The following is a 26,067-nucleotide window of genomic DNA, read 5'->3' as shown; positions in this document are numbered from 1 at the left end:
GTAAAGCTCCAGCTGGAGAAGAAACCCCTGACACCCGGCCGCCGTTCCATCATACTCCCGTGGGAGCGCCAGCCGAAGAGCCCCGGAGCCGGATGCTGTAACAGGAACAGGAGGTGTTGGAGGAGGGGGTGCTGGAGATGAGGTGGGAAGGCCACTCCTCTCCCATCGATCCATCCTCTCCATCATTTGGTCCATAGCCGACCCAATTCTGTGGAGAACACTGGTGTGATGGAGGACCCTTTCCTCCATCGATGGGAGAGGAGACGCGGCTGCTCCTGCTGATTCCATTTTCAGTGGTGCGGGATTCTGTCACGCGGGACTAAGTGGGCGAAAGAACCAGACGCAGAGAGAGAGAGCCGCTTGGGAAAAATATTCCTTTTTTTACTCTTAACCAAAAACTGAATAAGCCCGAACATCCAGGGCGCAGAGAAACACTTGCCAACAACCCAAAATACACACACGTAACAAAAAACAATCCCGCACAAAACAAGGGCGGGTCAAACTCCTAATTATAGGGAAGCTCATTACGAAACAAAAACAACAGGTGCAACTAATAAGACAAAACAAACAGACAAACGAAAAAGGGATCGGTGGCGGCTAGTAGGACGGTGACGACGACCGCCGAGCACCGCCCGAACAGGCAGGGGAGTCAACTTCGGCGGAAGTCGTGACAGTACCCCCCTCCTGACGCGCGGCTCCCGCAGCGCGCCGCCACCGGCCTCGAGGACGACCCGGGGGGCGAGGTGCCAGGCGATCCGGGTGGAGGCGGTGGAAGTCTCTCAGTAGTGAAGGATCTAAAATGTCCCCCACCGGAACCCAGCATCTCTCCTCCGGACCGTACCCCTCCCAGTCCACGAGGTACTGTAGGCCCCTCACCCGGCGTCTCGAGTCCAGAATGGCACGTACTGTGTACGCCGGGGACCCCTCGATCTCCAGAGGGGGTGGAGGGACCTCAGGCACCTCACCTTCTTGCAGGGGACCAGCCACCACCGGCCTGAGGAGAGACACATGAAACGAGGGGTTAATTCGGTAATACCTAGGGAGTTGTAACCTATAACACACCTCGTTTATTCTCCTCAGGACTTTAAACGGCCCCACACACTGCGGCCCCAGCTTCCGACAGGGCAGGCGGAGAGGCAGGTTTCGGGTCGAGAGCCAGACCCTGTCCCCCGGTGTGAACACGGGGGCCTCACTGCGGTGCTGGTCAGCGCTCCTCTTCTGCCGTTGTCCTGCTAACTTTAGCGACTCCTGGACGGCTTTCCAGGTGTCCGCTGTACCCATTCCTCTACCGCAGGAGCCTCGGTCTGACTCTGGTGCCATGGGGCCAGGACCGGCTGGTAACCTAACACACACTCAAACGGGGACATGTTCGTTGAGGAGTGGCGGAGGGAGTTCTGAGCGAGCTCAGCCCAAGGAACATACCTCGCCCACTCACCAGGCCGGTCCCGGCAATATGACCGCAGAAACCTGCCCACATCCTGGTTTACGCGCTCCACCTGCCCATTACTCTCGGGGTGAAGACCCGAGGTCAAGCTGACCGAGACCCCCAGTCTTTCCATAAACGCCCTCCAAACTCTGGACGTGAATTGGGGGCCCCGATCAGAAACGATGTCCTCAGGCACCCCATAGTGCCGGAAGACATGGGTAAACAAGGCCTCCGCAGTCTGCAGGGCCGTAGGGAGACCGGACAACGGGATGAGACGGCAGGACTTAGAAAACCGATCCACAACGACCAAAATCGTAGTACTTCCCTGGGACGGGGGAAGATCGGTAAGAAAGTCCACCGATAAGTGTGTCCACGGCCGTTGTGGAACGGGGAGGGGCTTTAACTTCCCTCTAGGCAAGTGCCGAGGAGCCTTGCTCTGAGCGCACACCGAGCAGGAGGAGACATAAAATCTCACGTCCTTAGCCAACGTGGGCCACCAGTATCTCCCTCTAAGACTCCGCACTGTCCTCTCGATGCCAGGATGACCCGAGGAGGGGAGAGTATGAGCCCAACGGATTAGCTTATCCAGGACCCCTCCCGGCACGTACTGAACCCCCGCTGGACAGTTAGGAGGGGTCTGCTCTAACCGTGAGGCTCTCTCTATCTCCGCGTCCACCTCCCATACCACCGGTGCCACGAGACATGAAGGTGGAATGATGGGAGTTGGCTCAACGGACCGCTCCTCGGTATCATAGAGACGGGACAGCGCGTCGGCCTTGGTGCTTTGGGAGCCTGGTCGGTACGAGATGGTGAACTGAAACCGGGTGAAAAACATGGCCCATCTAGCCTGACGCGGATTTAGTCTCCTCGCTTCCCGGATGTACTCGAGATTACGATGGACAGTCCAGATGAGAAAAGGGTGTTTCGCCCCCTCAAGCCAATGTCTCCACACCTTCAGAGCCTTGACTACAGCTAACAACTCCCGGTCCCCCACATCATAGTTTCGCTCCGCCGGACCGAGCTTCCTCGAAAAGAAGGCACAAGGGCGGAGCTTGGGTGGTACGCCCGAGCGCTGGGACAGCACGGCCCCGACCCCCGCCTCGGACGCGTCCACCTCCACTATGAACGCTAAAGAGGGGTCCGGATGCGCCAACACGGGCGCATTGGTAAACAGCTCCTTCAGACGACTGAAAGCTCTGTCCGCCTCTGCTGACCAACGCAAGCGCACCGGTCCTCCCTTCAGCAGTGAGGTAATAGGAGCAGCCACCTGACCAAAACCCCGGATAAACCTCCGGTAGTAATTGGCAAACCCTAAAAACCGCTGCACCTCTTTCACCGTGGTCGGAGTCGGCCAATTACGCACGGCTGTAACGCGGTCATCCTCCATCACCACCCCGTAGGTGGAAATACGATAACCCAGGAAGGAAACGGCCTGTTTGAAGAACTCACATTTCTCCGCCTTGCAATACAGGTCATGCTCCAGCAGTCGCCCAAGTACCTTACGCACCAGAGACACATGCGCCGCGCGTGTGGCAGAGTAGATCAAGATGTCATCAATGTACACTACCACTCCCTGCCCGAGCAGGTCTCGGAGAATCTCATCTACGAAGGATTGAAAGACAGCTGGAGCATTTTTCAACCCATATGGCATGACGCGGTACTCATAATGGCCAGATGTAGTACTAAATGCGGTTTTCCACTCATCTCCTCCCCGGATACGCACCAGATTATACGCACTCCTCAGGTCCAATTTTGTGAAGAGGCGTGCCCCGTGAAATGATTCCACCGCCGTAGCGATGAGAGGTAGTGGGTAACTAAACCCCACTGTGATGGAATTTAGACCTCGATAATCAATGCACGGGCGTAAACCGCCATCCTTCTTCTTCACAAAAAAGAAGCTCGAGGAGACAGGTGATGCGGAGGGCCGAATGTATCCCTGGCCCAGTGATTCAGTAACATATGTATCCCTGGCCCAGTGATTCAGTAACATATGTCTCCATAGCCGCTGTCTCCTCCTGGGACAAAGGATACACGTGACTCCTAGGAAGTGCAGCGTTCTCCAGGAGGTTTATCGCGCAGTCCCCTCGTCGATGGGGTGGTAATTGGGTCGCCTTCTTTTTACTGAAGGCGATAGCCAAATCGGCATATTCAGAGGGAATGCGCACGGTGGAAACCTGGTCTGGACTCTCCACCGTAGTCGCACCAACGGCAACTCCTATACACCTGCCTGAACACTCCTCTGACCACCCCTTAAGAGCCCACTGTTGCCAGGAAATCACCGGGTTGTGCTGAGCTAGCCAGGGAATTCCCAACACCACTGGAAACGCAGGTGAGTCGATAAGGAACAGACTAATCTGCTCCTTATGACTACCCTGCGTTACCATGTCCAGTGGTACCGTGGCCTCCCTGACCATTCCTGACCCTAATGGTCGGCTATCTAAGGAGTGCACGGGGAAAGGTAGGTCTAACGACACAAGGGGAATCCCTAGCCTTAATGCGAGCCCCCGATCAATGAAATTCCCAGCTGCGCCTGAATCGACTAGCGCCTTATGCTGTAGAGGGAGAAAACCCGGGGAAATAGGTTAACACATACATATGACTGACAGGAAGCTCTGGGTAAGTCTGGTGCTGACTCACCTGGGGTGATCGAGTAGTGTTCCGCCTGCCCTCCCGACTCCCAGAAGAGTTCCTCCAGCACCGGTCGGTCGTGTGCCCTCGCCGACCACAACTGGTGTAGGAGGACACTCCTCCTCCAGTCCCCCTTGACGCTGACCCCCCTAACTCCATAGGGATAGGAGCAGGAGGGCTGGGAGGTGGAAACGACAGGACCTGTTCCGAACGTCCGCGGGCAGCCAGCAGGTTGTCGAGACGGATGGCCATGTCAATAAGTTCGTCCAGCGTGAGTGTGGTGTCCCGACACGCTAGCTCCCTGCGGACGTCCTCCCTAAGGCTACATCGGAAATGGTCTATTAAGGCCCTGTCGTTCCACCCTGCTCCTGCAGCCAAGGTCCTAAACTCCAGGGCAAAGTCCTGTACGCTCCTCGTCTCCTAACGCAGGTGGAACAGCCGTTCACCCGCCGCACGACCCTCTGGTGGGTGGTCAAACACAGCTCGGAATCGGCGGGTGAACTCAGGGTAATGATCCCTCGCCGAGTCTGGGCCATTCCACACTGCGTTGGCCCATTCAAGAGCTCGTCCAGTCAAACAGGAGACGAGGGCGCTCACGCTCTCCTCTCCGGAGGGAGTAGGACGAACGGTCGCCAGGTAAAGCTCCAGCTGGAGAAGAAACCCCTGACACCCGGCCGCCGTTCCATCATACTCCCGTGGGAGCGCCAGCCGAAGAGCCCCGGAGCCGGATGCTGTAACAGGAACAGGAGGTGTTGGAGGAGGGGGTGCTGGAGATGAGGTGGGAAGGCCACTCCTCTCCCATCGATCCATCCTCTCCATCATTTGGTCCATAGCCGACCCAATTCTGTGGAGAACACTGGTGTGATGGAGGACCCTTTCCTCCATCGATGGGAGAGGAGACGCGGCTGCTCCTGCTGATTCCATTTTCAGTGGTGCGGGATTCTGTCACGCGGGACTAAGTGGGCGAAAGAACCAGACGCAGAGAGAGAGAGCCGCTTGGGAAAAATATTCCTTTTTTTACTCTTAACCAAAAACTGAATAAGCCCGAACATCCAGGGCGCAGAGAAACACTTGCCAACAACCCAAAATACACACACGTAACAAAAAACAATCCCGCACAAAACAAGGGCGGGTCAAACTCCTAATTATAGGGAAGCTCATTACGAAACAAAAACAACAGGTGCAACTAATAAGACAAAACAAACAGACAAACGAAAAAGGGATCGGTGGCGGCTAGTAGGACGGTGACGACGACCGCCGAGCACCGCCCGAACAGGCAGGGGAGTCAACTTCGGCGGAAGTCGTGACATACAAAGCAAAAATCGGTGGCATACGAAGCTTTACTGCATGCTCTGTAATATGAGTCATATTTGCGCATACTTCAGGGGTATGCGCAATGCCGTCGGGGGTACGCCAAATAAAAATGTGATTCACATTACTTTTTTATTCACATTTTCAAACAGTCCATTTATATTTTCCAACGGGGCTATACATTTGGGTAAGGTTTTTTTCTCGCCTGAGTAGCCTTTAATTAAACCATCTAGTGTTCAGCGAAATAACAACGCAATGTCAAATACAGGTAGAATAGTCAAATTTGTATTTATTTATTTTATTTTATTTCACCTTTATTTAACCAGGTAGGCTAGTTGAGAACAAGTTCTCATTTACAACTGCGACCTGGCCAAGATAAAGCATAGCAGTGTGAACAGACAACAACACAGAGTTACACATGGAGTAAACAATAAACAAGTCAATAACACAGTAGGGGACAAAATTAGTCTATATACATTGTGTGCAAAAGGCATGAGGAGGTAGGCAATAAATAGGCCATAGGAGCGAATAATTACAATTTAGCAGATTAACACTGGAGTGATAAATCATCAGATGATCAATGTGCAAGTAGAGATACTGGTGTGCAAAAGAGCAGAAAAGTAAATAAATAAAAACAGTCAGGGGATGAGGTAGGTAAATTGGGTGGGCTGTTTACAGATGGACTATGTACAGCAGCAGCGATCGGTTAGCTGCTCAGATAGCAGATGTTTAAAGTTGGTGAGGGAAATAAAAGTCTCCAACTTCAGCGATTTTTGCAATTTTTTCCAGTCACAGGCAGCAGAGAACTGGAAGGAACGGTGGCCAAATGAGGTGTTGGCTTTTGGGAGGATCAGTGAGATATACCTGCTGGAGCGCGTGCTACGGGTGGGTGTTGTTATCGTGACCAGTGAACTGAGATAAGGCGGAGCTTTACCTAGCATGGACTTATAGATGACCTGGAGCCAGTGGGTCTGGCGAGGAATATGCAGCGAGGGCCAGCCGACTAGAGCATACGGTTCTCAGTGGTGGGTGGTATAAGGTGTTTTAGTAACAAAACGGATGGCACTATGATAAACTGCATCTAGTTTGCTGAGTAGAGTATTGGAAGCTATTTTGTAGATGACATCGCCGAAGTCGAGGATCGGTAGGATAGTCAGTTTTACTAGGGTAAGTTTTGCGGCGTGAGTGAAGGAGGCTTTGTTGCGAAATAGAAAGCCGATTCTTGATTTGATTTTGGATTGGAGATGTTTAATATGAGTCTGGAAGGAGAGTTTACAGTCTAGCCAGACACCTAGGTATTTATAGATGTCCACATATTCTAGGTCGGAACCGTCCAGGGTGGTGATGCTAGTCGGGCGGGCGGGTGCAGGCAGCGAATGGTTGAAAAGCATGCATTTGGTTTTACTAGCGTTTAAGAGCAGTTGGAGGCCACGGAAGGAGTGTTGTATGGCATTGAAGCTCGTTTGGAGGTTAGATAGCACAGTGTCCAAGGAAGGGCCAGAAGTATACAAAATGGTGTCATCTGCGTAGAGGTGGATCAGGGAATCGCCCGCAGCAAAAGCAACATCATTGATATATACAGAGAAAAGAGTCGGCCCGAGAATTGAACCCTGTGGTACCCCCATAGAGACTGCCAGAGGACCGGACAACATGCCCTCCGACTTGACACACTGAACTCTGTCTGCAAAGTAGTTGGTGAACCAGGCAAGGCAGTCATCAGAAAAACCGAGGCTACTGAGTCTGCCGATAAGAATATGGTGATTGACAGAGTCGAAAGCCTTGGCCAGGTCGATGAAGACGGCTGCACAGTACTGTCTTTTATCGATGGCGGTTATGATATCATTTAGTACCTTGAGCGTGGCTGAGGTGCACCTGTGACCGGCTCGGAAACCGGATTGCACAGCGGAGAAGGTACGGTGGGATTCGAGATGGTCAGTGATCTGTTTATTAACTTTGCTTTCGAAGACCTTAGATAGGCAGGGCAGGATGGATATAGGTCTGTAACAGTTTGGGTCCAGGGTGTCTCCCCCTTTGAAGAGGGGGATGACTTTGGCAGCTTTCCAATCCTTGGGGATCTCAGATGATATGAAAGAGAGGTTGAACAGGCTGGTAATAGGGGTTGCGACAATGGCGGCGGATAGTTTCAGAAATAGAGGGTCTAGATCACAGGTGTCAAACTCATTCCACGGAGGGCCGAGTGTCTGCGGGTTTTCGCTCCTCCCTTGTACTTGATTGATGAATTAACATCACTAATTAGTTAGGAACTCCCCACACCTGGTTGTCTAGGGCTTTATTGAAAGGAAAAACCAAAAACCTGCAGACACTAGGCCCTCCGTGGAATGAGTTTGACACCCCTGGTCTAGATTGTCAAGCCCAGCTGATTTGTATGGGTACAGGTTTGGCAGCTCTTTCAGAACATCTGCTATCTGGATTTGGGTAAAGGAGAAGCTGGGGAAGCTTGGGCGAGTAGCTGTGGGGGGGGGGGGGGGGGAGCTGTTGGCCGAGGTTGGAGTAGCCAGGTGGAAGGCATGGCCAGCCGTTGAGAAATGCTTGTTGAAGTTTTCGATTATCATGGATTTATCGGTGGTGTGACCGTGTTACCTAGCCTCAGTGCAGTGGGCAGCTGGGAGGAGGTGCTCTTATTCTCCATGGACTTTACAGTGTCCCAGAACTTTTTGGAGTTAGAGCAACAGGATGCAAATTTCTGCTTGAAAAAGCTAGCCTTTGCTTTCCTGACTGACTGTGTGTATTGGTTCCTGACTTCCCTGAACAGTTGCATATCGCTGGGACTATTCGATGCTATTGCAGTCCGCCACAGGATGTTTTTGTGCTGGTCGAGGGCAGTCAGGTCTGGAGTGAACCAAGGGCTATATTTGTTCTTAGTTCTGCATTTTTTGAAAAGGGCATGCTTATCTAAGATGGTGAGGAAGTTACTTTTAAAGAATGACCAGGCATCCTCAACTGACGGGATGAGATCAATATCCTTCCAGGATACCCGGGCCAGGTCAATTAGAAAGGCCTGCTCGCAGAAGTGTTTTAGGGAGCGTTTGACAGTGATGAGGGGTGGTCGTTTGACCGCGGACCCGTAGCGGATACAGGCAATGAGGCAGTGATCGCTGAGATCCTGATTGAAGACAGCAGAGGTGTATTTGGAGGGCAAGTTGGTCAGGATAATGTCTATGAGGGTGCCCATGTTTACAGATTTAGGGTTGTACCTGGTGGGTTCCTTGATGATTTGTGTGAGATTGAAGGCATCTAGCTTAGATTGTAGGACTGCCGGGGTGTTAAGCATATCCCAGTTTAGGTCACCTAACAGTACAAACTCTGAAGCTAGATACGGGGTGATCAATTCACAAATGGTGTCCAGGGCACAGCTGGGAGCTGAGGGGGGTCGGTAGCAGGCGGTTAAATAATTAACAACCAATCACATTAACCGTTACTCTCTCGCGGGAATTCCACTAACGGTCCGTATGTAGCCAAAAGTAGCTGTTGCTCATGTTGGTATCTGTACTGATGGCGCAAAAGCCATGACAGGGAGACATAGTTGAGTGGTAACGCGCGTGCAAGCAGTTGCTCCCGACGTCACTTGGGTACACTGCAGCATCCACCGAGAGGCTCTTGCTGCCAAGGAAATGCCTGACAGCTTGAAAGACGTTTTGGACACTACAGTGAAAATGGTTAACTTTGTTAAAGCAAGGCCCCTGAACTCTCCTGTATTTTCTGCGCTATGCAATGATATGGGCAACGACCATGTAACGCTTTTACATACAGAAGTGGCGCTGGTTATCAAGGGGCAAAGTATGGACACGTTTTTTTTAATTGAGAGACAAGCTTAAAGTTCTTTACTGACCATCATTTTCACTCTTCTGACTGCTTGCATGATGACGAGCTTCTCACATGACTGGCCTATCTGGGTGATGTTTTTTCTCGCCTGAATGATCTGAATCTAGGATTACAGGCACTCTCCGCCACTATGTTCAATGTGCGGGACAAAATTGAGGCTATGATTAAGAAGTTGGAGCTCTTCTCTGTCTGCATTAACAAGGACAACACACAGGTCTTTCCATCATTGTATGATTTTTTGTGTGCAAATGAACTCAAGCTTACCTACAATGTCAAATGTGATATAGCGAAGCACATCAGTGAGTTGGGTGCGCAATTACGCAGGTCCTAAAACGGATGACACAAACAACTGGATTCATTATCCCTTTCATGCCCTGCCTCCAGTCCACTTACCGATAACTGAACAAGAGAGCCTCTTGTGTGAAAATGGAATTTAATCAGAAGCCACTGCCAGATTTCTGGATTGGGCTGTGCTCAGAGTATCCTGCCTTGGTAAATCGCACTGTTAAGACACTGATGCCCTTTGCAACCACGTACCTATGTGAGAGTGGATTCTCGGCCCTCACTAGCATAAAAAAAACTAAATACAAACACAGACTGTGTGTGGAAAATAATTTAAGACTGAGACTCTCTCCAATACAACCCAACAGTGCAGAGTTATATGCATCCTTTCTAGCACACCCTTCTCATTAACCTGTGGTGAGTTATTCACATTTTTCGATGAACAAATAAGGTTTATATGTAAGATAGTTAAATAAAGAGAAATATTATTGATTATTATTATGTTATTATTTGTGCCCTGGTCCTATTAGAGCTCTTTGTCACTTCCCACGAGTCGGGTTGTGACAAAAACTCACACTCATTCTTATGTTTAATAAATGTATCGTATAGTGTGTGTGTGTAGCAGGCTTACAATGATGGCAAAAAACAACATTTGAAAGTGCGCTGACCCTGGTGCTAGAGGGGGTACACAGCTGGAGGTTGAATATTTGAAGGGGTATGGGACCATAAAAAGTTTGGGAACCACTGGTGTAGATGAAGGGGAGTCGACAGATTAAAAAATGATTTTTAAGCCTTGAGACAATTGAGACATGGATTGTGTATGTGTGCCATTCAGAGGGTGAATGGGCAAGACAACGTGTATATATATTTTTTTATAACCTTTTATTTAACTAGGCAAGTCAGATATGAACAAATTCTTATTTTACAATGACTGCCTACCCAGGACAAACCCTCCCCTAACCCGGGCAACGCTGGGCCAATTGTGCGCCTTCCTATGGGACTCTCAATCACAGCCGGTTGAGATACAGCTTGGGATCGAACCAGGATCTGTAGTGACACCTCTAGCACTGAGATGCAATACCTTAGACCGCTGCGCCACTCAGGAGCCTTATATTTAAGTTCCTTTGCACTGGGTATGGTAGTAGGTGCCAGGCGCACCTGGTTTGAGTGTGTCCAAAACTGCCATGCTGCTGGGTTTTTCACGCTCAACAGTTTCCTGTGTGTATCATGAATGGTCCACCACCCAAACAACATCTAGCCAACTTGACACAACTGTGGGGTCAACACAGGCCAGCATCCCTGTGGAATTCCTTCGACACCTTATAGAATCTATGGCCCATCGAATTGAGGCTGTTCTGACGGAAAAAGAGGGTGAAACTCAATATTAGGAAGGTGTTCCTAATGTTTTGTACACTCAGTGTATGCCAACATCCCTCCAAAGACCCATTCTATGGATTGTGTTTTGTGAACATTTCTAAAACCATGGTCTTTTTTTTGTCCTGGTTATGTGAGGAATCACTCACATGTTGTAGAACGTTAAGGCTGCAGGTAAAGATTCCCATTAGTGAATCATCTCTCCCCGTTATTCTGCTCTCTTCTCCTTCCCCTGTCCTCATTTTGGCCTTAGTGTCCCGCTGTGTATCCTATTAAAATACGCATTTAATCTTTTGTGCTGTCAATAGCATGGCGACCCTACAGCAAATCTGTTCTGCTTCAACTAAGATAATTGCTCTCTGCAAATGTGCTTGTAGAGAATTCAATCTTCCAGATAATTACGTTTTTATTCATGAAATAGTTGTCGTTCAAACTACAGCATGGATTTAGGAATGGATGTGATATGAAAGTGTTGATGTAATTGTATGCTTAGCCTCATTTATAAATCACTAATATAGTATTTAGAATCCCTATATAACCCAGTGATCGCTATCAAATCATTATTGATCCTGATAACAACAGTTGTCTGTTCTTTCATTCTTGTCAGACGGACCATCATGGAGGATGGAACTCTCCGTATCAGCAACATCAGCGAATCAGACGGAGGGAGGTACACCTGTGTGGCCAGGAACCCCTTTGGGACATCAAGCAGTACTGCTACTCTGGTGGTGAAAGGTACTTTTCCGGACACAGATTTCACTACCTTTTAAGCAGATGGTTTAAACCTGTTTAGAGAGAAGAAAAAAACTAAGCCAAGCATGAAATTGATAATGAAATGTATAGTTGTTTTATGTTCCTGCTGGTTTGACAGAAACATAACTCATCCTTGGTTTTGTCAGCTGTGAGTTATTGGTCACACAGCGGAGGGTAGAAAATCCCTATATCTATAGTAGTGAGGAGAGAGATGTTCTGTTCCATCCAAGTCAAACATTGCATGTTAATTTTAAAATTACTGCTGCTGCATATTTCAATTTGGCTGTTCTCATAACTGATGGTTATACATGGATTTTTTTCCTTAATTTGACACCATGATTGCATTTAGTTGAATTATTCAGTCTCAAGACTATATCAATAAAACATCATGAAAAAAACATGTAATAGGATTGAGAGGAAGACACTTCTCAATGGGAGCAATTTAAGATCAATTTGTTACACTAGTAGTAGGGAAGGCTGCCTCTGCATTGAACCATCTTGTCTAAAGTACATTTTGTCCAGCAGCAGGTTTATATTCATATTCAAGGTAAACATGACCCTGTGTGTTTGTTTTTCTGTATTCTCAAATAGAGCCAACCAAGATAACAGTTCCACCGCTGAGTGTGGATGCCACTGTGGGAGAGAGCATCGTGTTGCCATGTGAAGTGTCTGGAGACTCCTCCCTGGATCCCACCTTTAAGTGGTTCTTCAACGGCAAGCTCATCGATTTCAACAGACAGGACCACTTTGAGATGATAGGAGTGGTATGTACCTGCTACCTGTACTGTACAGGAGACAGCGCACAGTTGTCTCTTCTCACACGCTTCATAGCTTGGACAGTAAAGCTACACCTTATATGAACATGTTAGAATATTTACAACCTCCGCACACAAGCATCCTGAATTGTACAGTATCATTACATCAACACCTACAGTGCGTTCAGAAAGTATTCACACCCCTTGACTTTTCCCACATTTTCTTGTGTTACATTTAAAATGTATTAAATTGAGATTTGGTGTCACTGGCCAACACACAATACCCCATAATGTCAAAGTGGAATTATGTTTTTACAAATTTTTACAAATGAATTAAAAAGGAAAGCTGAAATGTCTTGAGTCAATAAGTATTCCACCTTTTTGTTATGCCAAGCCTTAATAAATTCAGGAGTAAATATTTGCTTAACAAGTCACATAAGTTGCATGGACTCACTATATGTGCAATAATAGTGTTTAACATTATTTTTGAATGACTACCTCATCTCTGTACCTCACACATACAATTATCTTTATTATCTCAGTCGAGCAGTGAATTTCAAACAGAAATTTAACCACAACAACCAGGGAGTTTTTCCAGTGCCTCACAAAGAAGGGCACCTATTATGGGTAGATGGGTAAAAAAAGCAGACATTGAATATCCCTTTGAGCATGGTGAAGTTATGAATTACACTTTGGATGGTGTATCAATACTCCCAGTCACTACAAAGATACAGGTGGCCTTCCTGACTCAGTTGCTGGAGAGGAAAGAAACCGCTCAGGGATTTCACCATGAGGCTATTGGTGACTTTAATACAGTTAAAGAGTTTAATGGCTCTGATAGGAGAACTGAGGATGGATCAACAACATTGTAGTTACTCCACAATACTAACCTTAATGACAAAATTAAAAGGAGGAAGCCTATACAGAATACAAATATTCCAACACATGTATCCTGTTTGCAATAATGCACTAAATTAAAACTGCAAAGAATTTGGCAAAGAAATGCACTATGTCCTGAATACAAAGTGTTATGTTTGGGGCAAATCCAACACAACACATTAAACATTGTGGTGGCGGCGGCGGAATCATGTTATGGGTATGCTTGTCATTGGCTAGAACTAGTGTTTTTTTAGGATAAAAGAAACAGAATAGAGGTAAGCACAGGAAAAAATCCTAGAGGAAAACCTGGTTCAGACTGCTTTCCAACAGACACTGGGAGGCAAATTCACCTTTCAGCAGGACAATAACCTAAAACACAAGGCCAAACATACACTGGAGTTGTTTACCAAGACAACATTGAATTGTTCCTAAGTGGCCTAGTTACAATTTAGAATTAAATCGGCTTGAAAATCTATTGCTGTCTAGTAATGATCAACAACCAATTTGACAGAACTTGAAGAATAAAACAAAATTGTAATGTGCAAATATGACACAATCCAGGTGTGCAAAGCTCTTAGAGACTTACCAGAAAGACTCCTAGCTGTAATCGCTGCCAAAGGTGATTGTAACATGTATTGACTTAGCGGTGTGAATATTTCTGTGTTTTATTTTCAATAAATTTGCAAACATTTCTAAAAACATGTTTTCACTTTGCCATTATGGGGTATTGTGTGTAGATGGGTGAGAAAAACAAATATTTAATCCATTTAGAATCCCGACTGTAACACAACAAAATGTGGAATAAGTCAAGGGGTATGATTACTTTCTGAAGGCACTGTTCATCTCAGACAAGACTAAGGCATTTAACATGGAGAGCTGGCCAGGTAAAACCTGTGGACATGAAGATTAAAACAACCAGTCTGTTGCTGATCTTATGAGTAAATCACCTGACACTCCAGTGAACAAAGGCACACAAATCTGTCTGACTACAGGATTTATCCTCTGGTCTGCTGAGCACACAAAGACCCTGCACTAAAACGGCCTGTATAACACTGACATTTTCACTGTGAGCATCATTTGGCAGAGCTCTTAAACTTCAGGAAGTGTTTTTTTGTTTTTTACGCAAGGAGTGTTGAAATCAGTGTCACTCCAATGTTCCTACCTGCTCGTTTCTCTCACTGTTGTATGTAGCCTGACCTTTCTGCTACTGAAATAGCATACATGGGATAAAAAATCTATCATATTGTATACTGTATAAGTGGTATGAACGGTGCTACACATTTGGAAAAAATATACATTGAATGACTGTATTTTGAGACACTAGTATTGTTGTGAAATTGCACACTTTTTCTGTTCTATTGTCATCAGGGATCAGCTGGTGATCTGATGGTCAGGAATATTCAGCTAAAGCATTCTGGGAAGTATGTGTGCATGGTACACACTGTGGTGGACAGTGTCTCAGCAGCAGCCCACCTGATTGTCAGAGGTACGCACGCACTTCCTCCCTGTGATGATACTTTGATTTACTGGCATGCTGTAGCACCCATAAAGATATACCATATCTAGGGTAGCACCCATCTAAAGAGGAATTAGACAACCTCAGACATGATCACCCGTTCTATTAATTCCCTTTACTTCAGCCAACTATTCTGGGTGACATTCATTCAGTGTTAAATAATGACTACAGGAGCATCTGAAAATCAATGCATAAATTTTCCTCTTCTCCTTCGTTTTGGAATCCTTTTGTATTTCCCCTCATCAACTGAAGGATCTTTATCTCTGCTGTGTGAAATATTAAATGTCTCTCTCTTTTGTGGGCAGACTGCTCTAACCTTGCCATCCTTTTTTGGCTGACACAATAGAACTATTTGACAGTGGTTGTCCTTGTCTTCCTGTTCTGTCCCTGTGCTGCTGGTTATTTCAGGGCCTCCCGGTGCCCCAGAGGGCCTTATTGTGGGGGAAATCACTGACTCCACTGCCCAGCTCTCCTGGGAGTCTGGGCCTGACAACCACAGCCCTGTCACCACATACAACATCCAGGCCAGGACCCCCTTCTCCATAGGCTGGCAGGCCGTCAGGACAGGTAGCTACAATGCCAGCCCATCCCTCACAGACACTGTTTACAGATGTAGGATCTTAATTTGATCACCCTGTTGCAGGAGAACGTGCTTACAATGCAGGAAATGTAGAACTTGTAGTGTATTTGAGGTTTAAAAAGGCTTCTGAAGTTTGTAATTTCTCCTTTAAAATGTCTGTACTATCAGAATACTGTGGGAACAGTCAGCTTTGGGGATGAATGATGTGAACAGGAGTATTTATCTTTAATCATTTGTTATCTTGGGGGCCTTCTTGGATAAGTTATATTGACATTAATTGTATCACAGGCAGTCTTTGATAACATGAATGTGTTTTGTTGGTGGATGAGAATCAATATGTATTTAAATTCTAAATTCTTTAATCCTAGTTCCTGATTCTGTGCCTGGACAGATGTTTCATGCAACGGTGATAGATTTGAACCCCTGGGTGGATTACGAATTCAGGGTGGTGGCTAGCAACAATGTGGGTGTTGGAGAGCCCAGCATGCAATCCAAGCAGATTCGAACAAAAGCGGCAGGTACATTCTCATTTCTCTTTTTCCTCTTGTGGTGAATCTATCAACCCCACAGTGGAAATGTAATTTAACGGTCTGATTAGTTTCATTTTGCATTGAGTGTTCCGTTCAGCCTCTGATGAATTTCACCATGTAGAACCCACATACACTTTTCACGCCAGTCCATTGGATATTGTGCCTTTCTCATTGCTAATTACGTGTAATGAAGACAGAATCAGCTCTGTTCCAATTTGACTGACACAGAGACAGATGTTAATAATTTACCTAATAGGAAAAGAAAGTGAGAGATAATTTATTCATGTGTTTAGACCACGTGGCCTATCTATCCATGTGGATATTGACACTTGAAACTTTTGCTTGTCAGATTAGAACTACCCGAGCAGGAGGCATCATACCTTTTAAGCATTTAGATGCTGTTTACATCAGCACTCAGGAATTCCTGCCATTATTAATTCATGTCAGCAGCATCAACAGGAGCCGTGTGAAATACCCACGCATGCCATAAGGCAATGACTTGAAAGTGTCTATTCTGAGTGGGTTAGCAGAGTGCTTCCGCCTGGCCCACTGAATCACAAGGGAAGAGTATTCCTGCAGTGTGATACACTGTAGTAACAGCAGTAGCGTGCATTGGCGCTCGTGCCTGTATCAACCCTAATTTAATTACATCAAAAAGCTAAGCCTTTGCTTTGAAACCGTACTGGGATGAGGGGCACTATGATAGTGATATCAAGGCTTCTGTATGGTGTCGGAGTAGTAGGGATTCAAATACATGCCTTTGCTCCAAGGAATACACACGCTTATATTGGACACTGTTTTTTTTTTGTCCATCCAGTTCCTGAAGTAGCACCAGGTAATGTGAGTGGAGGAGGAGGAAGGCGAGGAGAACTGGTTATCCAATGGGAGGTAAGCTTGCTGATCATCACAGATTTATAGAATACATCTTTATTATGACAGATCACTGTTCTTCATTTACTTATTAAAATTATTTCTTTGTTTTTCCTTGTATGTCAAGGACAATTACAAGATACAATACCTACAAATATGTACATTTCAAATCACTCTTCTGACATGAGTGGGGTTTTGACAGAATTCTCTACGGCGATGCGACTTCAATTAAATGGGTTTAAATTAAAAGAAGAGCTGTCTTGCCTAGCTATTTGCCTGTTCCAAACGGCTCCCCTGGTGTGTAAATCAAAATGCAGATGCAGAGATGGTGGAAATTGTTTGTGCATAAATCTAGGACGATGTCTCAGAATGTGTGTTTCTGTGGGTCTCTTAAAGGGAATTAACTTATCATGCAGAATGTGTATATACTGTGTATATCTTTGGATATAATGTATTATGTTGGGGTTGTGGTATTTCACTGTTCAGAATTTGACACTTCCAGTTCAGGTAGTAATTTGATATTCAGTTCAACCAATGGGAAGGGATAAGAATTGCTACAATTTATGCAGTCAAATTGTCTCTGTCTCATAGCCAATACCAGAGGAGCTACAGAGTGGAGAGGAATTTGGATATGTTGTGGCTTTTCGTCCTCTTGGTACAAGCACATGGAAGCAGACTGTGCTGGCTTCACCTGATGCATCAAGATACACCTTCAGGAACGACAGCATCCCACCCCTCTCACAATTTGAGGTGAAAGTTGGAGTCTACAACAACAAAGGAGAAGGCCCGTCTAGCCATGTGGTTGTAGTGTATTCCGCAGAGGAAGGTTAGTTATTTTGACTATTTCTCAAGATGCTGATGAAATGGAAGCTTTGGGTTAGTTTGACTTGTATGTTTACCATTCTTGATAATGTCCTTGGTCTAAATTTGTCATGCTTAGAGCCCTCTGAACCCCCGTCCAGAGTGTGGACCCGGACGCTGTCAGCCTCTGAAATCGAGGTGTATTGGGAACCCATTACCCAGACAGCCAGCAGTTGGAAGATCATTGGATATGAGGTATGAAAAATATCCGAAGAATCATGATGCTGGTAGAGAGCAGAAAACAGCATGATAGATACAATATTATCCTCACGATGATTGACTCAGCAATAGGTTGGCATGCATTTAAATAGAACTGCCAATGGCAAAAACGTGAAATTTCCCCTACACCGAAAAATACCTTGGGATACAAAGGTATATTTCTCACCATCTAATCTAGAGTGAAGAGGTCTGTCCACAGCTATTCCAGTCTCCCAAGGAGCCTAATACGCTGGCTGCTTCCCTGCCTGAGTAGTGTTCTATAAATCACCCCTCACAAGTGTGAACATCATATATCAATTTCCTCCACAACCAACATTGTCCCTAATGGCGGAACACCCTGAGGATCCTTGCCCATTTTCCCCTTAGTATAGCCCAGGACTGTCTTGCTGTAGAGAAGGCCCAGGTTGCTTGACCCCCATTGTGAACCTGGTTATCAGGTCCACAAACAACGGTGCTGGAAGTGTCTCTAATCCTGTTTTAATGCTGTCGGGAGGTCTGGAATAACCTTCATGTCTTTGGTTCCAGGTCCTTTGTTGGGAGGAGGGGATGCAGGATAGTGATGCTGAGATGGTGAGGGTCACAGACACTGCAGCCCTTCTCTCTGGGCTCAAGGGCAGTACTGTGTATCTGATCTCAGTCAGGGCTCAGAACAGCGCTGGAGCAGGGCCTTCTAGCCCCGCAGTCAACGTCACCACCAAGAAACCACGTGAGTATTCTCTAAGATGGAACAGTTGTCACATGCAATTTGAGCATTTTTCTCTTTACAAGTTTGCTTTCACGAATATGAAGCCTGTATATCCAGCAGAGGTTAACATTAATGGAATTGTGGTGGAATGCAGCAGTATACAGTACAACTTCAATGGCTTTAGAGCCTCTGTGAATACTCTACATCAACAGCACTGCTGAAACATCATCATCTGGGTAAAGTTTTGACTTCATGTTAACTGCAAGACTAACGAATGGAATTGGATTATGTCATACCTACAAACATGTGAATTAGCAGTGTACTGGCCAGAAATGTTTTATGTGTATATTATACATCACATGCGACTAATAAGACTATGCAATTAGCCTATTTAAATGTTTATCTGACTCCATAAAGATTATTAGCAATATGCAAGAGTTGAGTTACAGTAATAGGCAAATGAAGGTCTGAGACTGGATTCCAAATACAAGTGTATTTAACTACTTTGTAAAATGAATGGATTCACATTCAAGGCATAAAGCTTAAGTTACAAGGCATTAACAAGCATTACAAGGCATTATTCTAAACATGGTCAGTGAGAGAGACAGAAATCATAGCCTGAAAGGCCATGCCCCAAAAGTCCATGGTGTGGAGAGAGAAAGAAAGAGTGTCTCACCACAGCAGGTCAGGAACAAATAAGAGATAGAAGCATCTGAGTTGGTTGGATTCAAAACCTGAGTTGTTGACCAATAGTATTACTGTAAAGTTAACCTCCAATCAGATATCAGACCTACATATGATGTAACCTCTGCTTCTCAGAGGTGAGACAATTGGGGTTGGCAAGACCAACACAGAGAATGCTACATTTTTAAGGCAACACATAGCACATTCTTGCATACAGTTGATAAGAATATTCACTTTTGGGGCTTTTTAATAAATCAAAAAAGATGCTGTTTACCTTGACAACTCAGGGAGAGGAGGCGTGTTTATGAGCTTATCAGAGAAAGATGCAATTATTCAACTACTAACTCTATCACAAGGCAATCAGCTCTCCCTCCTTCTTGTGTTATCTTCTATTCGAGACCCACTGGGTGCAGACGTCAGTTCAACATCTATTCCACGTTGGTTACGTGGAAATAGGGCTGGGCAGTATACCATATTTTACTATATACCGGTATTGATGCACAGACTGGTTTGGGTTTTTACTTTACCTTCTATAACGGGATTTGAATGTTTGTTCCCGGGTGGCGCAGTGGTCTAGGGCACTGCATCGCAGTGCTAGCTGCGCCACCAGAGTCTCTGGGTTCGCGCCCAGGCTCTGTCGCAGCCGGCCGCAATTTACATCCTGCTTACATTCAGAGCAGGATGTAAATGTAAAAAACTAAACAAAAAAACAAAACAAAAATCATAAAAAATGTAATAAAAAACGAAGTAACTCCGCCAGTGTCTCTTTTGGGTTACTTTTGCCGGTCCCAAGCCTGGATAAAGGAGGAGGGTTGGAATTGTGACATAAAAAAAAACAAGAATCGACAGAAGAAAGTTCATTTGTAGTTCTAAACATATTTAGGGTGTTTTTTACTCATTTTTTGTCTCTCCCACGACATTATTCCTCTCTCCTACAGCATTCATCACAATTACATGCACATGGCCAATTATGCAAATTAGGTAATGACGTCATTTAGCGACTTTTAGGACAGCCAATAGCTACTTTCCTTACTGAGGAGTTGGCAACACTGACCGTTACTCAAGGAGCGCAAATGTTGTTCCTCGACCACGAGAAACTTGCAGTCAGTCTGCATGGTCAATGCAGCACATGCAACAATGTTGATGATAACGACGCCGTTTTCACTTTGCTTCTAAATATAAATACACTAGCATTCTATAATTACATTGTTAGTTTGTGTTTCTTACATCTGCAAATAGCTAGTTTGTATTTTTTTTAGCAAGTTTGGCCTACATCTTGTTAGCTGCTAATCACTAGTTAGCTGTCTATCTAGCTAGCTAGCTAATAAATGTACTGAGTCAGAGCAAACGTAATTAGCTATACAGCCTGATAATACCAGTGATGGTGTAGACCTAAATCCGCATGTTGTATCTTACAAATCAAAGAGGAATACACAAAGCATGAATATGAGAACATGCATTGAATCCGAAGATTACAGGGTCCCCTAGGAAACATATAATCAACAGTTTGGTTCCTACCCTGTTACAATAACTCCTCCCTGGCATCTATGTTCAGCGTCATGTCAAACAACACTGTATTCAAAGTGCCTATAGAATTAGAATAATCATTCTATTTCCATGAAACCAACAGTTCACCCAAGTGTTTTGCACTAAATCGCAAGTCAAATCACAATTGCAACATCTCAAATGAGTGCAAGAAATGCAAAAGTTGATGAAAATGCTGAAAAATATTTTGGGTTGAAGTTTAATCGAATAGTATAAAACAATTAGAATGGAGAAAGACCCATGGAAATCACTTAGAATGTATGTGTTGCCACCCTAGGGTCCTGCACTACCCATAAAGCAAACGTAGACATTTTATTATTCCAAAACATAAAATAGCGTCCATTTTTTTTTAAAGATACCTTGATATGATATTTTGGCCATATCGCCCAGCCCTACATGGAAACAACATTGATTCAACCAGTGTGTGCCCAGTGGATAGTTCCTTCAAACAGCAGTGATTATGGGGATGTTTAAAGTGAGAAAGTAATTTTGAAGTAATATCAGCTATTGACGGAATTGTACGTGATTAATTTGGGTGGCTTTATGATTGCATATCTTTCAGCACCAAGTCAACCTCCAGGGAATATTGAGTGGAACTTGACAAACTCCAAGATCTTTTTGAGTTGGGAGCATGTCAAGGCAATGGGAAATGAGTCTGAGGTGACAGGATACAAGGTGAGTGTTGTCAGTGTAATAGCAGAATCTTTGAAAACTAGGAAACAAATGCAGTTTGTTGGCTTACCTCAACAGCTGTCTTATCTATTAATGTCTCCCTGATCGCAGTGGAAGTATAAACCTCAGCACTTCCAGTGTCACATGTGGATTGTCCATACAAAATTGTGTGGACAATCCGTACAAAATTAAAAAGACTGTTCCTGGTGTTATGACACAAAACAAATCGGTTTCTCCATTGTTCTGGGTTTCCACTGAGTATGTTTGATTGAAGGTCTGCCAAGTTTTGATATGGAAACACACAAAATGTGTCCTTGTGGATAGCTGTTGAGGCAACACTTTCCCTAATGGCGTCCCTAATGGTGGAACGCCCTGAGGATCCATTCTTTCCTGCCTTTTGATCCCTCAATGCTCAGTAGTAAAAAGTGTTTGAACCTGCGTAACAGGAAGCGTTTCATGTCATCTTGAGTATCTGAACTCTGAGAGCATTCAGCAGAGGATTATGACTCAGAAATGGTCCTGGTTTCTTTTAAAGTATTAATTTACAACGGAGCACATTTTGCTGATTGATTGATCTGATATGGCTCAGAGATATGAAAGAGAAGGTGAGGAAGCAGCTGAGTGCCTGTGAAGCTCCACACTCAGACACTAGCCTCCATGGAGCGCCACGGGGGCCACACTAGCACCTCACACTATAATTTGCAATTCATGTCATCCTCTGGAAAGGTGCTTCAGAAAAATACAAATACAATTTCTTAAGACTATTTGGCTGCACAAGAAAATACTTTTGTATTTTTTCAAAAAAATTGCTCCTCTTTCCATTTAAAAAAAAAAACAATACAGTGGCATTATCCAAAAACGATTAATTTCTCATTTATGTCAAACTACTGTGTCACTTAAATTAGTATTATTGATATCAGATAACATGATATTCCCTCTCCCGTCTCTAGGTGCTGTACCGTCAGAACTGGCTTGGGAAGACCAACGTTGTGGAGACCAATAGGACCAGCATGGCGCTGCAAGTCCCCTCTGGTGAGGACTACCTCATTGAGATCAAAGCCCTGAGTGATGGAGGGGATGGCAGCAGCAGTGGCCCCATCAGGATACCAAAGATGTCCAGTAAGAGAGAACTGTTTTTGTCTTTCACCATTCACAGGATTCACTTTTGGTAGAATCGATTCAAGGTTTCCAGAGTGCCTTCAACAAAATGTTGTCTCATAACAATGAATCCCACAGGTACTATGTGTTTGTTGATGAGTGTTTTTGTCTTTTTCAGGTCTTAACTCAAAGGGCCATTTCAGCTCAGCTCCATGCAAGATTTGTGCAGTTATGTTTTTTATACTTTCAAAGTTGACTTTATAAGACTTAAACATGTAATGCCTTTAATGACCTCTAGCTTTCAGAGTCAAGTACTCAGCAAAGGATGTGTTTTACGTGTACTATTCACTTCTCAAGAATGTGAAATCAACAGCTAACTATTTAGAGTATTCAACGCAGCTGCATTGCCTTATTGTATGCATTTTTTAATTAATTTGTCAACCAAGCTTTTGAGTGTTTTATGTCTAGATTTTATGCCGAAAGGATAGGCTTTTACATCTGAGAAGATTGTCAATCCTTAGAACAATCTACATGAGATATTTATATGGCGGAAATATGGAAGTAATCAAACGAAGGCGCAAACGTACTCCTTAATGATGTTTGTTACGTCCCTCGGTAATTACAAATCAAAATGTTTAGTTCCCCAGGGCCGTGTCAAGCTTCTGTTTAGAATGACATTATGTCCTTTTCTAATGGTAGAGATACAGTACCTTGCCTATGTGTGCCTCATCCCTGTGTTTTGTTGTGACCTGTTTGTTTGTTCTTGTAAATGTTCTGTAAGAACTGTGGAAATGACCATGGTTCACTCCGAGGTTGTCCTTTAATTCCTCAATGAAGCACAGTGACAGTATGATATGTCTGGTGGCCATCAACATTCAGCAGATTCTGTGAAAGAAAATTCACGTGCTATCGTCAACATTTAACAGTGTCAAAGGGCGGCGCACAATTGGCCCAGCGTCGCCCGGGTCAGGGGAGGGTTTGGCCGGGGTAGGCCGTCATTGTAAATAAGAATTTGTTCTTAACTGACTTGACTAGTTAAATAAAGTTTCAATAAAAATATGACCATCACAGACATCTTGGATCAATATGCAGAACTACACAGAAAAACATGTTAATGTGCATTGATACAGTACCTGGGGAAGATTTTCTCTAAAATGTTCGATTAATTCAACTCTTTCTCCATGGTTCGTAATCAAGATATTTCAAGTTGTGGCTGAGTTGTGCTTGATAGGTGTTGCATAACTGTTTTAATACTATTGTATTAACAAACAAAACGTATCTCTGTGAGATGTAATTGAAAATGAATAAAATGTTTCAAATTGAAATGTCTATTTTAAATGTGTTTCATTTCAGGTGTGTGTGCCCTTTTGAAAGTGCCAGGGAGAATGACAGCCATCATTCACAGGAGTCAGTGTGACACCCTTCTGCATTAATGGTTACCATTCAGTTACCATGAACAGGTAGCTCACAACACTGACAGACAGCATGGCTACTGTGCTTTCCCTTGCCAAGGTTTTATTTTTGAACCCAATCAACATTTAACTGAATACCTTGGTCCTTGCCTAGCATAACATATACAAATTAAAATCCTGTAGTGTCAGTTCATGCATGCAATTTAGATTGTTTTAATCAGAATTGAATTACCTGATTTTGATTTGATGCACTGCAACCTGAGATGGACACTGACCCTACTAATGAAAGTGGCAGTTGCACCCACAAACGTCCAGTGCTTTCCAGAGCATAACACGTCATGATTACATAATGGTTTAGAGGACATTGGGGTTAGGGTTAACTGTGCTATGTCTATCGAGAATATCACTGTACCTTACTTGGGTTAGACCAGCACATATTGCCTGGGAATAGCTACCTTCATGCTCTTGCTAATATTGCCCTATTATCAGATGCACTGATATCAAAACATTGAGAAGTATCAAGAGAAAATAATGTTTCCCTTCATGCTAACCCAGGGTGGTATTTGTAAGCAGCTCAATACTGCTGAACGTATGAGTATTGTGTGGATGTACCTTCCCCATGAAACAAATATCCTGCTTCCAATCTATATGGTTGCCTGGAGACAATCCATTCAAAGTCTTGTGCATAGTGATCGTTAATTATCAATAACTCAAGGTTAACCTCTCATGAATACAATTGATTATTTTTCAGATACAGGAAAATCAACCTTCAAAATGTTGTTTTCAGAGGTCATGTCCCCTGTATGAACTCTGTTGAACACTGTACACTGCTACCATATGATTGAAGGCTCTCATCATTTTATCCAGTTAGAACAACTTTCTCAGAAAACAAATTGACTTGCAACAAGCAATTAGAATGGTAAATTCAGAGGTAAACATTCCGTAATCGGAATAGCGGGTGGCAAAGGAAATCCACGGAACCGTTTTTAAATCCAGTTAAATATTTGTCTAATTGTTGTTTCCTCCTGACAAACAATGTCATGTTGAATGCATGATATTGGAATGCTGATATCTGATATTGTATTTATTTATTGAGGATATATTGCACGTCAACGTGACAAGAGACAAATTGATCAGCATGGGATGTACTTAGGACAACAAACGATACATAAAGTTATGTTTACCACATGGCAGATGACATTTCCAAGACGAGGCATGACACATGAAGACTGTGTGTTGGCTACACCAACAGTAGAGGAAGTGCATTCCAGCCAGCCATTGGAATAATCTTATCAGGTTGGTTGACAGGTAAGTGTCTGGACATGGACATTAATCTCCTGAGAACTGCTCTAACTCTGTGGAATTACCCAGGGATTTCATAGCAGACGCTAGGCCATCTGAAAATAGAAGCAGGTGTTGGATGGAAAGTAGAAGTGTACTTAAAATGTCCCATGTCACGTTATGTTGCACAAAGGTACAGTATGTGTCTTAAATAAAACAGAGAATTGATCTTGATCTCTTAACTTTTTCATTTTCATTCTTGACAATATTTTTGACAATTCATTTTTCATCACTATACCATCTGTACTGTATGTCGATCATGAACTGTGAATTAATAGTACAGATGTCTTATCGTGGTTATTACTTATTCATATCCTGAGAGGGACATACAATACTATACCTTCAAAAAGGTTGTTTTCACAGTAACACTGTGAAGAGATATGATGCAGACCTCCAGGAGGGGTTATTTTCCTCACAGAGTTTAGGTATACAGTAGAAGTGTCAGAGTGTAATACACATGCCTTTTAGGAAGTTTTTTTTGTCTTATAGCCTGAATTTAAAATGGATTACATTTTGATTTTGTGTCTCTGATCTACAGTAATGTTAAAGGTGAATTTTAGCTTGTAGAACATTTTTAATTCATTAAAAAATCAAAAGCTGAAATGTATTGAGTCAATAAGTATTCAACTCCTTTGTTATGGCAAGCCTAAATAAGTTTGGGAGTAAACATGTGCTTAACAAATCATATAACTTGCATGGACTCATTCTGTGTTCAATAATAGTAGTTAACCATGATTTTTTAATGACTTCCCCATCTCTGTACCCTGCACATACAATTGAGGTCCCTCAATCGAGTGGTGAAT

General features: G+C 44.3%; 1 protein-coding gene across 1 annotated transcript in view; it reads left to right on the top strand.

Moving 5' to 3' along the window:
* LOC120065637 (contactin-4) overlaps nucleotides 1-23,426 on the top strand; it is a 47,184-nt gene extending 23,758 nt beyond the window's left edge. Inside the window, exons 11-22 of the mRNA XM_039016698.1 lie at nucleotides 11,472-11,599; nucleotides 12,209-12,378; nucleotides 14,620-14,737; nucleotides 15,176-15,334; nucleotides 15,716-15,865; nucleotides 16,695-16,765; nucleotides 17,339-17,573; nucleotides 17,688-17,803; nucleotides 18,353-18,533; nucleotides 21,304-21,416; nucleotides 22,364-22,532; nucleotides 22,690-23,426. Coding sequence (XP_038872626.1) covers nucleotides 11,472-11,599; nucleotides 12,209-12,378; nucleotides 14,620-14,737; nucleotides 15,176-15,334; nucleotides 15,716-15,865; nucleotides 16,695-16,765; nucleotides 17,339-17,573; nucleotides 17,688-17,803; nucleotides 18,353-18,533; nucleotides 21,304-21,416; nucleotides 22,364-22,532; nucleotides 22,690-22,775 — 1,696 coding nt within the window. The 3' untranslated portion in view covers nucleotides 22,776-23,426. The remainder of the gene's footprint in view (nucleotides 1-11,471; nucleotides 11,600-12,208; nucleotides 12,379-14,619; nucleotides 14,738-15,175; nucleotides 15,335-15,715; nucleotides 15,866-16,694; nucleotides 16,766-17,338; nucleotides 17,574-17,687; nucleotides 17,804-18,352; nucleotides 18,534-21,303; nucleotides 21,417-22,363; nucleotides 22,533-22,689) is intronic.
* Nucleotides 23,427-26,067: the final 2,641 nt, after the last annotated feature.

This window comes from Salvelinus namaycush, chromosome 20, assembly GCF_016432855.1.
Source record: "Salvelinus namaycush isolate Seneca chromosome 20, SaNama_1.0, whole genome shotgun sequence".
Classification (NCBI taxonomy): Eukaryota; Metazoa; Chordata; class Actinopteri; order Salmoniformes; family Salmonidae; genus Salvelinus; species Salvelinus namaycush.
Note: the sequence above shows the minus strand (reverse complement) of the source record. Positions and strands in the feature narration are given on the sequence as shown.